The sequence below is a fragment of the Achroia grisella genome, unplaced genomic scaffold (genome assembly GCF_030625045.1).
Source record: "Achroia grisella isolate CSIRO2021 unplaced genomic scaffold, CSIRO_AGI_Agris_v1 utg319, whole genome shotgun sequence".
NCBI classification, from domain to species: Eukaryota; Metazoa; Arthropoda; class Insecta; order Lepidoptera; family Pyralidae; genus Achroia; species Achroia grisella.
Window position 1 is genome coordinate 1173518 of NW_026712795.1, and position 15177 is coordinate 1188694.

General features: G+C 35.5%; 1 protein-coding gene across 1 annotated transcript; it reads right to left on the reverse strand.

Annotated features, from left to right (window-relative positions):
* Positions 1 to 4517: 4517 nt before the first annotated feature.
* LOC131843544 (serine/arginine repetitive matrix protein 1) lies at positions 4518 to 14584 on the reverse strand. Its single transcript, XM_059192215.1, has 5 exons — positions 13997 to 14584; positions 12733 to 12867; positions 11793 to 12102; positions 10600 to 10773; positions 4518 to 10218 (listed from the first exon to the last, which is right to left on the reverse strand). Exons 1-5 carry the CDS (start codon positions 14298 to 14300, stop codon positions 8715 to 8717), a joined length of 2427 nt encoding a protein of 808 aa, XP_059048198.1. The 5' UTR covers positions 14301 to 14584; the 3' UTR covers positions 4518 to 8714.
* Between the last annotated feature and the right edge of the window lie 593 nt (positions 14585 to 15177).

The following is a 15177-nucleotide window of genomic DNA, read 5'->3' on the forward strand; positions in this document are numbered from 1 at the left end:
CAGTAAGGACCAGTATATAAAGTGATCAACACAATTAATTGATTTTTGAAATATATATACGGAGCCAAAAAGTCTTTGTGTATTCAAAAAATATCTAATTTGGTTGTGTGTGCGGGGTGCGGTGTACGGTGCTCCCCCTGCAACGGTGGAGTTACTATGTATGGAGCATTGCGAATATAAAATATCTACATTAGTAAATTAATAAATTCATAATTGATAGACCGTTACGGTATCTATATATATTCGGATGAAAGTAAGTATCGCAGTAAGGACGAGTATATAAAGTGATCAACATAATTAATTGATTTTTGAAATATATTCAGAGCCAAAAAGTCTTTGTGTATACCAAAAATTTAGCCGTTCGGAGCCATTCAGTCACGAATTATTAGTAAAAAAAGTGTCGAGTATATCGTACTATCGACGAATATATATGGCCACATCGCAAAATAGAATGCGACGTTGCCATACCGCCTGAGATATACGCGATAGGAGTCAAGTTATTCAGTGCAAAAGGTGGAATCAGCAAGTGTGTAGGTTATGGCGTGATCAACAAAGTGCCCAAAGAGGTGTTTATATATAAATATATAGTAGTTCAACGCCGGGTCATTTAGTAATTAATAAAGAGGTCAAGCTTGATAAGAAGTCGATACCGCTTGCATGTTTCCTATTACACAAAATCTAGATCATTTAGAAAATTAACATTGCGTTTTAATAGACGGCACTTCATCCGTGAAATAGAAAACAAAAAATGAAAACTACTCTATACTAAATTACTAATCATCAATGCAGGCTTCGTTCGATCTTTATGGAACTTTCGGGATATTTCTCGCTCTAGAAAACTATACCTAATTGCCAATTTAAATAGGAAAATAGAAGATATAAGAGACTTTCGGGTTATTAGTTCCAACTTCTAGACCTGAAAAATGGTGGGATTCAATCATATATGTACAATGACATGTATAAAGAAAACTTTGAATAAAAAATTTCAATAATAATAAAAAATATATACAATCCAAATATTGGAGAATGAATTCCGATGTGAAATCATGATTCTAGAGGCAAGAAATGCCTAAAAGAAACAATTCGAAATGTACATTTTTTTATTATTATTGAAACTTTCTATTATATTTTCTTTCTTTCCATAACTTTTGACTGAACTGATTTAATAAAAATTTATATGAATAATAAATTGTACCACAAAGACGGATATAGCCTTTTTTATTTCCACAAAAGTAGACGAAGGCTCAAATAATAACTAGTCTATACATATAAATAAAATTGGAGTGTCTGTTTGTAATATTGATATTACCGTTTTTTACTACATGCATATGAATATAAATACGGGAGATACACCAAAATAATATCTTTTACAATTTTTGTCTGTCTGTTTGTTCCGGCTAATCTCTGAAATGGCTGGACCAATTTTGACGGGCTTTTATTGGCAGGTAACTGATGTAATAGGGAGTAACTTAGGCTACTTTTATTTTAGACAAATAAAGTTAAATTCCACATGGACCAAGTCGCGTGTACAGCTAGTTTTAAAATAAAAATGGTAACTACAGTATCATGTTACGACACTAGTATTAGATGAGGAAATACTAGTAATGTAACAGGTAATCTCTCACGTTCACAGGTAAATACTAGGTACGTGTAATTTACTAGGCTACATGTGCGGCCTGTTCACAATGACATGCTTTTTGTGAGGTGGTCCTTTGTGCGCGTTTTATTAAAGCAGAGTGTAAGGTTTCGCCGCGTCACGTATTTGGACCGTGACAAGAACCTCCGTGACGGATGCGCCAACATCCAGCTCCGTACCGTTTGGACGTTTATCTGTTATTTATAGATCATAAGTGCTTCTGTTTTCTTGTAACTATATTTCTTATATCTTGTACTTTCATTAATACGATGTCTAAAGTTTTAGGCTTTTCGTAGGTACCTTGTATGTACATATATTATACTAACTGTACCCGCGGTTTCACCCGCGTCAAATTTATAGCCTATGTATATGTTATTCTGATGTATATTACGCTAAAATTTCATCAAAATCCACTTTGTAGTGTTTGCGTAAAGAGTAACAAACATCCATTTATACTCATAAACTTTCGCGTTTATAATAATAATAATAAGAAGATTTAGTTGAATAACAAGTATTATTATACAAAAGAACAAAACCAGTTTACATTATATATTCGGAACCCTTGGTATGCGAGCATTAATCTCTATTTCCCGTTTTTTATTTATTTTAACTTTAGTACCTAGCTATCTTGAGTTAGAATTATTGAACATCTAATCCTACCAATTTAATTTCATATTCCGAAACGGCTTGACCGATTTTTATGATATCTCACATCCATATTCAGTAGGTTGTAGCCGATTCTAAGGCTCCTGTCTATTTTTCATATCCCTAAGTGGTAAGGGTTATCCACCCCTAATAAATTTGGGCAAAAAATACATACAAACCAACCCCTATTTTTTAATTTATATGGCAAAACAACGTTTGCAGAGTCAGCAAGTATTAAATAAATTCGAAAGTGTTTCTGTTTGTCCCTCTGTCTAATCGTTATCTTACTATCTAACTTATCACGACTTAATGGCTTAACGGATCTTAATAAAAATTTACGAGGGTAGTACAAAATAATGAGTTTTAATATAAAATGTAACGAAGTAAGTACGCCATACTATTATTATTATTATTATTGGAATGATTTAATAAGTAGGTAGTAGGTTTGAAGTAATTGCTTATAATTAGTTTTTAAAAAAATTTTCGTCTTGATAATACAATATATCTCGAAGATACTTTCTTCTTAAGAAAATTCTACAGCTAGAAATTATGATAAGGCAGAAACGAATGAAATGTTACATCCGAAAATCCTACTATATAGGTATGTACGTAGGTACGTATCTAATGTTTTGCACTAACTAGATAATAATAATCGAGCTACTGTCGACGAAAACGATCAAAAACATGTTTGTTATTCCTTAAACGTGTTCAAAAGCTCGTAGCCACCAATAAGAATAATAATTACATACGATTAGCATTTATGTTCAATCCAGTTCGTTACAGGCGTACCTATTAAATTGTTAATAGTACGATTCTAAACAATATTTGCAAAGGTTTGTATGCACACTGTCTATAAACAATTAAGTAAATAGTTTTAACTGTTAGCTAAGTAAGATTAAATTAGAAAGTAACCATATAAAATAGCATATAAATGGGGAAAAGAAAGGTATTATACGTTTAAGTACCTCTACAATAAAACGAGCAAACGGTAGATGGCCAGTAAATTGCCAAATATTCATAATGATTTGAGATCAGAAAAACTTGTGTAACTAGTTTGATCACATTAAAGAATAGGAATTGACTGATCTGTTTTGAACATATAGAGCTGAATATAACAACCATCATACACCAGTAGGTATTTACAGTATTTAACAATTTCGGCCTTAATAGAGTAAAAACCTCATTCAATGTCACTGTTATTACTAACTAATCAATAACTATTAGACCTATTTATAACAGTGATTTTATTAGGTAGCGACTATTTTATCTGTTGTTACAAATAGACCAATAGAATGAGTCGTAAACATCCGAATAATCACATTATCTCAATGCAGCAATGCACACTGCATCGTATCGATCGATAAAAACAACGCACTGCACTATTTTCCCGCGTTTTTTTTTGCCGCCGCGCGTTTATAGCGTCACTGAGTTCAATGTAACGTCACTACTAGCTAATTAAATAATATTACTGTCACAAATAAATAAATAACAGTCGCGTAGTAAATTGTATTCACAGATGTGGCACTTACTACGGTTGTGGCGTAACTGAACCAACTACTAGCCGGTAGGGACGGCGCAGGACGTTCACTACATCGCGCCATAAATATAACCTAGCCGAGTGGAATAGTAGGGTGGTCGGGTACTAGCGATAAAAGCCGGGTGTAAATAGAAACCGGCGGGTTGGTTGCCCATTCATGATAGGGGACGGTGCATAGCTCGCATAGCTTCCGCATTCAGCGGCGGGTGCATATAAAAAGTTTACCTGTGCTGTAGATAGAACAGTAAAATAGAACCGTAAGCAGAGCGGAGCACAGTGACAATATAATAATAGATGCCGTTTGTTGCCTATGATCGTTTTAATATGCTTATCCACAGGGATGTAGTATCTGTACATGCATTCTGGTTCGTAAGAAAGGATATTAAAAATATTGTAAGCACACTTACTTTTACAAATTTTACTACTCACTATAGTAGCATGCGTTAGCTTCGCTCGGCTGTTTGTTCGAGTTTTGTATATCTCAGATATATGGTTCGTCTAAGAGTTTTTCTATGCATATTATAAGTTGACTAGTTGCCTATTGTGTGGTAGATCCATAGACTCAATAGTAAAAGCTCATCTTAGTTCAGAGTCCTGATGGCGCCGTGAGTTGTACAAAAACAAAGTTATTTACTGGCTTCTGTATAATTATAATAATAGAAGGTATGAAAACCGTTAAATAATACATATCTATTTCATACAAACTTTATTTAAATCAAAAAATAAAATCTACAATAATCCTTTACTTTAAAATTATTATGTATAGTAATAAATTTGTTGTAGCTTCTCAATCTTTACGTTAGCAGGTTTCACCGTTCCTCCTTTCAAGGCAATAACAACCCTTAGGTCACATCGTACCCAATGTTGATCCGTCACTTACATCACAAAATAAAACAAAGAAACTGGGTTCAAACATAAAATATTGATAAAATACTGTTTCCTATGAAAATATCTGTCGGTTGTGGTTGACTCGTATTACAAAACGAATAGTAACAATTTTACCATAACAAACACTTCATTTAGGCTTTCTTAGATATATTGGCACACAGAACTTTACGATTCTGAAAAATACAAGTCTCACGATTATAAAAATTATGCATTTTATAATATTCATACTGAATTCTGATAATATTGCATTTGATCTACTTCAGAATTCGTTCGAATATCAGCGAACATGTAACGCACGATTATTGACTTAAAAAAGTATTGGAAAATATGTTCAAAAGTTTTGACATTAAAATAAGATCCTCAATTATATTTTTTAAATTCATGGTGCTTATTATTTTGCTTGACATATATATTATACAACCGTTATAACAATCAATGACAAATTTCCTCTACATTTGTTAATACCAACTAGACTTTAGGGTTTGTTCCAAACTAGCATGTATATATTAATGATTTACTAAGCTAATATTGTCATTGTTGTCAAAAATACCATATAAGAAAAATCTATTTTATACTATCTTTATTATAACAGCTGTAAATAAATTTCTTTCATTTTAGTATCAAGATATACTTTCTGAAATAATCGATTATGTGTATTTATACGTATTGATTGTGAATATTATAAAATTATACTAGCAATATACTCAACTGACTATCTACTTTAAATATATAATAAAAAAAAAAGAAATTCAGTTGAGTTTCTTGCCAGTTCTTCTCAATTGAATCTGTATACTGAGCTGGACGGTAGGGAAAACATATTCATTAAAAAAAACTTGACGTTCATAAGCGGCTAAAATATCCTACATTAATAAATAATTTTAGATTTGATTTGATTTAGGATAAATAGCTTTAAAATATATACACACGCAAACAAGTTCTTACAAAGATTAAAAATTATCGGACAATTTAGATATGATTTAAACAGTTAATAAGGATGACCTGCTTACAAGGGTAAGATTGAAGTATCAAGCGAGATTGCATAAGTAAGAAACGAAGTAACTGCTCATAATATAAAATTAGAATTTTACTACTTACCAGAATAACTATGGTGTATATATGAATATTTAAAAGGCAACATTGTACTATGTGTTTCTATATTATACTTGCAAATGGATATTCTAATTATTGACACAACATAGAGTAGGAATGCGTCTAGAAACATAGCTAATTTGGAACAAATCAAATGTAAATCATTTTACTTCTATTTTTTTAAAATCAATCCCCATTGTTTGCACTTCAGTTTTTCTGTATATAATAAAAATAACATCAAATTCTATTCAAAACCATATTAATATCGTCTGTTAATAATTTAATAACACATAACATTAATATAAAAAAAATAAGTAAATTTCAACATTACATCAGATTCAGAAAGTTCTGGATGCCAACATCTTTCATTATTAGACGTAAATGACAGAAATTTACTAAAAATACTTTTACAATAATTACTTAACAGATTATATTAACTCTTTTACAGCTTAATTACAATGCAATAAATTTTATATTTAATAAAAAATACATATCTCATTTATCAAAGAACACTTCACCTAATTCATTTGTCGTCAAATCGGTAACAAGTGAGGCACATTATTTATAATATTTATTTGCCCAACACGGGCGCATTAGTACACAATATGGACTGCCACTAACATTACTATATGCTTCAGTCCTTATGTACTTTTAGTCAATAATTTTAATATTCAGTTTAATATTTTAAATTTTACAATAATAAATTCATATCAACAACAAATTGCATCGCATTTGGTTATTATTCAATGGTTTCATGATCACAATACTTTTAGTATAAAACGTAAAGTTACTTAAATTGCTTGTAGTTTGATACTAAGGTGGTTGGGTAAAAGACAGTACAGACGCATACACTAGTTAACAATGTATTAAAACTAATCAGAATTGGTATTGATAATTGGTGTTCTAAAATACAGTTAAGTTACAAACTTAAGTGCCTTTAAATAAGGTATATTTTATTAACATGCGTTCAAATCGTAAGAGATTGACATAAACCAACTAAGATAAAATTTATTTTAGAATTTTCTATATCGTAACAAGTTTTATATATTGTTTGTACCTTTATTTAACAGACTTCTTAAGTTACATTATTATAAAGTATATATGTATGTGTCTATCAAAACTTACTTCAGTAGCTTATGTCAATCATGTTATTTCACATTAATTTTGTACTAGAAGTTTCGACTTATTTTACATTAATATTCAAGTTAACAGACGACTTCACGTTTGAGAATTTGCCATTACGATTACCAAATTAGTGTTAAAATCCTCTTGTAACAATTTTACAACATAAATTGTAATAACATTGTATTATAAAATAGAATTTACTTTATTAAAATTCACTAATATATATATTAACATTTGTAACAGTTCTTTTTACTTTTAAATCACACACTTAACAATTTAAGAACATTATTATCTATTTTTCTAAACAACCTGAGTTCTGTTTAAATTTGTTAAAGATAAAACATTTTTTTTTCTGTATAACGTTTACGATAGAGAAAGGTAGAGAATTGTGCCCATACAGCTATATTTGTTTGTAAATTAAATCGCCGCATAGACTGACGAAACGCTACAAAAATTTTCCTGGAAAATGTAACTACTTTTATAAGTAAATCAAGGAAAATCAATGCCAGAGCAACGAGTTTAAAGTTTTGTCTACTAGCTTATATGGACACATACATAATAATATATTGACGAACACTTGAATAACAATACCACAAAACTCAAACGTAAACTCGGCTGGTAACCACGCCATTTTAAGAAAATGTATATTATACATTCTCACGATATTGTACAGCTATAGTCATGAATATTATGCTTTAATGATATAAAATGAGCACTTTCTGTTACATTGTTTTATTATTAGACACATGATGAAAATTAAACACTACAGTATCTTAATTTGGAAATGTGTATATAACATACCCAAATTTATAGATATGTTTTACTCAAGCAACACTAATGATCAAGGAACACCATTAAATGTAGATAGATATATATGGTTCATTTTCGAGTTTTACAACATGAAATAGAAAACGAATAAAGCTCGTTAAGGAAGTACATAAACAATTCTTTTCCTAAAAGAATAACTTCTCTGATATTTAATAGCTACATTTGTATAGAAAAAATACATTTTGCATAATAAGTCAAAAGAAAATTTTGGTGACGATCATACAAAATTGTTTCTGTACACATCTATATATTAAAAAAAATATAATTAGCACTCTTATTTAACAGGTTTGAGAAAAGCACTCTCGGTAATAGTACCCACAATTTTTATATTCTACTAATAATAAAGTATGTCGTCCACAAGATCGCAGTTTCACAGGTCTCGTAAACGATGAAATATATCTATGAGAACAATATTTATCTGAAAGTCGCACGTAGCCTCTGTTTCGACATCATAAGAAGGAAAATTGGTTTTCCACATCTGTCTAAAGTTAAATGCAACATGATATATATATATATAAATATAGATAAAATAAATATCTATGGGGCCTATTCAATTCGCCTGGTCCACATGTTAAACTTACATGTTAAAATATTCAATATACTCTTTTGTACTATTGTTTATATTCGATTGCGACCCGGCGGTCGCCGGGGCGTGGCAAACAGCCGCGCCGGAACATGGGACGAGTACAAAAACTACAGTCGACAGTGGAGCGAGGTACCTACCTAAACAGTTTAAAGAACTAAACGGGGACTACTTACGCTAAGTCGGAGTCGGAGCGAGCGACGAAAACAAAAAACAACAACAGAACATTAACCGTATACGACGCGGTCATCTTTGGATCTCCCGCACGACTCGGCGACCGAACCGATAAAATACGAAACGTCAAAGAGTACTTCGGCAGTACTGAAGGCACCGTTTTCCCCCACGCTCGCAGGTAACCACAATTAGCACTAGTCGGGCGCGCGCTACTTGGCGAGCCGGCGCCGCAGCCGGTGGCGCAGCGGCGGCGCGGGCGCCCACGGGCCGGCGGCGCGCTTGCCCAGCGGCGGGCGGTCGTCGCAGCGCGCGCGCTTGGCGGGCGGCGCGGCCGGCGCGGCCGGCTCGTTGCGGGAGCGCAGCGCGCGCGGCCGCTCCTCGCCCGACGTCGAGTGCACGAGCGGCTCGCGCGCGCTATCGGCGCGGCGCGGCCGGCGCGGCGGCGCGGGGGCGGCGCGGGCGCGCGCGCGGCGCGTCGCGGCGCCGAGGTTCTCCTTCGAGCGGTCGGCGCGCAGCCGCGCCGCCGGGGCCCGCCGCGCCGGCCCCGGGGCGCGCGCCGAGTTTCCCGCCGCCGCCGCGCGTAACTCTCGCGCCACGCCGCCGATGCTGCGAGTGATCTTCTGCGCGAGCGGCGTCGAGGGCGCGTGTGAGCGCGTCGCGCGCCCGCCGCGCCTGCCGTCGTCGTCGTCGGCCGCGAGCGGCGCCGGCTCGGCGGACGAGGGCGCGGGCGCTAGTCTCCGCGGCGGCGGCACGGTCTCCGTGGAGGTGGACCTCTGCACGGGCGGCGCGGGCGGCGCGCGCCGATTGAGGATGACGACTCGGTCGAGCGACGGCGGGCCGGCGGGGCGACCGCGCGTCGCCGCCTGCCGAGTCTGCGGGCGCTGCTGGCCGTCCTCGTGGTGGGAGCGCAGCACGCGGTCGGGCACGACGGGCGCGTCACGGCGGACGTCGGTGCGAGGTCGTCGGCCGCGGGGTCTCGGCGGGGCCTCGACGGGTGAACTCGACGAGACCTCGTTTATTTGGATGCCGCCGTCGTCGACGGCCGGGGACGGCTCCTCGTCGGTCGGCGGCGCGTCGCCGGCCGCTCCGGTCGATTTCTCGTCGGCCGACTGACCGAGCGGATCCGAGTCGACGTCGCCCTCCGACAGAACGGTGACGGGGGGCGGCGGCGACGGCTCGTGGACGTCGTCCGCGTGGCCGCTGGCGATCTCCTCGTAGACGTCGGCGAGGGTGTTGATGACGCGAGTCCGGTTGAGAAGGCGCGCCATGAAGTAGGACTCGGCGGGGTTGCCGTAGGTGGTGATGGGGTCGGCGTCGTCCGCGTCGCTGGAGTCGCGCGGCGCGGGCTCGTGCGGCGCGACGGAGAGGCGCGCGTCGATGGAGGCGCAGGGCGGCAGCGGCGGCGGCGAGGCGGCGGGCCGCTCCGCGTCCGAGTAGCGCGTCATGATGGTGAGTCCGTTCTGCGGCACGGGCCGCTCCGCGTCGGGCGCGGCGGGCCGCGCGGGCCCCGCGGGGGCGGGCGCGGTGTGCGTGGGGTGCGCAGGGTGTGCGGGGGGCGCGGGGGGCGCGGCGCAGGCGGCGAGGGGCGGGGCGACGGCCGGCTTGTGCGCCGTAGTCCGCGAGCGCAGCACCGTAGCGCGCGGGGGCCCGGGCGGGTCCAGCATCAGTGTCACCACCGACGTGTTGTCCGCCCTCATTCTAGTATTGGACCATCTGTAAATGATAATTCTCAATATGTAATTTTAAAATAATAAAATTCAAGGAGTAAGTATCCACTAATATTAAATTGCGAGATATGCTCTAGTAACAGTATTTTAAAAATTAATAATAACCAATAATGAATAACAATATTTAATTTATTTTTAAAATATGCCAACTAAGTGTTTGAAGTAATAAATACACTTTTAAAAACTTTTTTTTTAATAACAAAATAATATTTTAGTCACGCTCCTCAATATGTAATTTAAATGCCTTACCTCACCCTGCAAAAGAAAAAGCTTCCAAGCTGCTTGAATGCTGAAATAGGTGAGACTGGGGTAAGTCTACCTCAGTTTAAATCTAGAAAAACTAAATATATATGGATGTATGTATTACCTTTCTAAAGCATGGTCCACCAAACTTTTTGATGGGTTAAGCCAATCTCTGGGCTGGCTACCGTTGCCACTAACTAGTGCCGCCTCATTGTGTCTTTCTGTTGCTTGGACTAGGTTCACTGCACCTTCAGGAGATATCATATTCCACAGTCCATCGGTGCCGAATATTAAACACCTGAAGTAAAATTAACACATACAAAGAAATTTCAATAAACCAACTGTTCATCAAACAACAATTATTTTATATTATTATGATTATTTATGATTTTAATCTGATAAAAGATGATATATAGTATTTTATTATCATTACATTAGGAAATTAAACATTGAACATTTATCAAGTATTGTTCAATTATTTTCAGTATCATTCTTATTTATATGTCAAAATCTTTTACTGTGGTAAGTTCATTCAAGCACTAATATAATAAAGTACATGTAGTATATTATAAAATTAAGTAGTTTGAACCGAAAGAATCTGTGTTTGTTATATTCAATCTATTAATCTATTACAAATCAATAAATACAGATTTAGGATCTACAGAAGTCATATGAATCTTTAATTATATTTTTAATATATATGTTAGTGGAATTAAACAAAATAATATAAATGCAATCAGTAAGGAAATGGACTTCCACAAGTTACATATGCAATGCACACAGCTTTATCGAAAAGTGCTGAAGAGGAGAATTTGCACACGCCGAAGTATAAACGAGGCCACAATGCCCCAATTTCAATATAATTTTAATTGCAATATGCCATTCATTAGGTCTGTAAAAAGCTGACTGTTTGTTTTGGAAATTGTGGTTTGCTTTAGGAGTACTGAGATACATTAGTTTAATGGAATGTGCAATGGTATCACAACTATTTTGGTTAGTTTTGGTATTAAGAATGTAGAATCATTACATAGTATAAAATAAAGTTGCTGTCGCTGTCTGTACATCAATATGTATGCTTAAATCTTTAAGATTATGCAACAAATTTTGAACATTTTTTTAAAAATAGATAGTTATTCAAGAGGTTTATATATATAATACATGTGCAAAGCCGTAGCTAGCTAGTTTTATTATAATAATTTGGTTTTTTATGCCTGCTGGACGGAAGTACGGCAATTTATCAAATAATAATTCAATAATAATTAGATTATTATATTAATTTATATATACAAATATTTCGTTGCATTAGTCATAACTTACCGAAACTTAGTTGGGTCAATTGTCAATACACCAACATCAGGATCAGGACTAACTATGAACTCATCATTTTGTGGATTATAACTCCACAGATCACCTAGAGATCGTGCTACAGCTAAGAAAGGGATTTCATCCATGGGAGTATTCTTTTTTATGGGTCCCTTGTGACCTACTCGAGGTCTGTTCCATACAACGCGTGGAACACCAGCTTTTGATATAACTTTCCCACCACATCTTTGAATTCTCTCTATTTCTGCAGTGGATTCTGGTTTATGGTCTGACGTTAGAGGTTTGGCAGCCCATTCTTCAGAGCCTAAAAAATGTAATCACATTGCAAACATGTTTAACCTGTTTCTAAAAAATTTATATCTATTTAGCTGCAATGCAGAGATTTCACCCTTAAAAGATCCTCTTAAAATGAGATTTTGGCCATGTGAATGGGGACATTATTAACTTTGTATATGTTAAATGAGATTTTGTTGTATGAAAATTGGTTAAATTACTATGATGTATGAGATTAGAGAGTCAAAATGAGATAAGATATTAGATTTTGTAGATAACTACTCTCTTTGTAAAATACATATAGTCAAGTGTTTTAAAATTTGCAAATCTATTGTAATAGTCAATGACCTGTCATGGTCATCTTTTCATCCTTCTCTGGTACACATAATACCTCAGGTAGAAATAATATTCATTATTCATTTAAAAAAATCAAAGAAACATGAGACTGTTGACTTGTTAATAGTTTCTTTTTTAATCAAAAGGCTGTACTGATCTTAACCGAATGAATTTGAATCAGTTTAAATGTATTCAGAATAGGTTTAAAATTATTTGGCATAGAGTCAAAGTTCAAGGCTGAATGCAAAAGGTCATTGTACTATGCTTCCATTGATATTAATGAAAATGACATTAATAACGCTTTTGTGTTATACCAAAAACTCACCATCTTTTTGGTAACCAAGTACAATAGCAGAATCACCGACATGTCCAATGTAAATTTTCCCACGTCTAATAAATGCCACACTGGCTGTAGTCCCAGCTGTGCTTGGCAAACCAGTTACTGTTTTTGGCCATTTTTCTGGAAAAAATAGCATACATTGTTATTAATAAATATTATGGACAAAAAAAATAAGACTTTAAATATGTTATGTATGATATAATTTGTATTTGAAACTTTTAAATTAAATATAAAACCATATTATTATGTCATTAGTTCCATTATACAAATGACAGCTAACATTTATAACCTTGGACAATTCACACAGCATAATTTAATCCCAAGCTAAGCAGAATTCGAGTCATAGGTACTAGACAACTGATATAAATACTTAGATATATCTTTATTTGTAAATATATACATAATATACATGGTAAACACCCAGACAAATGCCAACAATCTTAATCATGAATGAATTTGAACCTACAACTATCCAAAGTAAGGCTGTGTGGCAAAGCACTAGAACACTAAGGTCATCATAAATATGTTAAAATGACATACACAAAATACACTGAATAATTATTGACTTTGTATGTAAAATTGTTATAGTAGATGATGTGGTGTTTTAAGTACAACACATCATACACTGAAATAATTATATACATTCTTTATTACTTTTTTCTTTTCACACTACTAGAGGCACTATAGAAAATATTCTTTCTTGAGTAGAATCATTTAAAGTCAGAACTTAATATACTTAGTAAAGTGACATTTTTCCACTGTAACATTGATGTTAGTAAATAAAAAACATGTCAGAACAAGTATATGAGAATAATAATATTTATATTATATTAGTATAAGATTAATTAATTTATTTTACTTTCACAGTAAATTACAGTTTGATGTAAAAATAATATTGTATCCTAATAAAATGATAATGGATAATGCCATAACACAAGACTTTCATAAGAGGAAACTTGATAACACAAAAACTGAAACCAGCTGAACTGCTTTCACTTTACAAGTAGTTGTTTGTAAAGACTTACATGTAATACACATTACAAAATTATTATCACCTCACTATTTATAAAACAGTAATAAGACTTCAAACTTTTCTATTGTGGAATCAATGTCAAACTAATATAGAAAAAAACAATGAGCCAAGTAACAAGGTCACACAAACATTTTACAATCACTATGAATTCTCCTTGAGTTTATCCTCATTTGTTTCAAAGTAAATTAAAAGATTGTTCGTAAGGCAAAAACTTACCTAATTCTTTCCACATGTTCAAATGGGTCAACATGTAACCATTTCTGATGGCTTTCAGGACATCCTCATCATTATCAGACCAAAATTGACGTTGCTTTACAATAGAATCCATCAAATGTTCTTTAGCGAATGCTGCCGCCTCGCTACCACCATGCCCATCATATATACCAAAGAAAGCATACTCCAAATCTCTTTCATCTTCAGTTTGTTGATAAGCAACGGAAAACAAGTCTTCCATATACTTTCTCCCGCCTTGGCTGCAGTGGCCAGTCACACGTAAATTAACACCAATCGATGCAGGCATTTTACTTTAAAACTATAACACTACAAATAACAACAAAAATTAACATTTCATTGTAACACAAACGTTTCTTTCTCAGACATTTTGCATTTGCAATTACGCGAGTAGCAACTGACGACAGATCACGTGGACATATTGATCACTACGCGTGCCCAAAGTCGCTTAAGGGGTTTCAATAAGTTAGAGAAGGATAAACACACTACTCTACAGAGCGTCTCATAAAAAAATGGACGCCATGACTTTTTCCGCCATATTCATTAATGACTCAACATAACGCCTCTTTCGTAACAGATATTTAAAACTGAGTTTTAAACACTTTTGACGCAAATTATAAACTATAAAATTTAATACATTATTTTTAAATTAATGTTTAAGACGTAGTATCTTTTGTAACAATATTATAAGTTAATTGTAAATATAAACAAAACGGAAATCATTGTCATAGTTGAGAAAATTCAACTTTTTTGTATATTCTAGCGATTTGGGTTGCCATTATTCATGTTATTTGACTTATTTATATTTATTGTCGTACCTTTTTAATATTCATTATATCTCTTTTCCTTAATATCGTAAGAAATAAACTATTAGAAATTAAGAATAATAAATCAATATCGGAGAAAGTCATCATGACTTTATAAAGTAGCGACACCTACCGGATGCTTTAAAACCATCCAAGAACTATTTAAACTACACAAAATAATATATAAATAAATAGTGAACCTATTGATAGTCCGTTTAAGAGGTGACAGAAATACACCAAAAAATAGGTATTATCTATTTGGAATGGTGAACAAACTGACAACTTAACTGATGGTAAGTGGCAACCAATCCCAAATTAGGGGAGAGAGTCAATGCATCATAAAAATTATATTTATAAAGT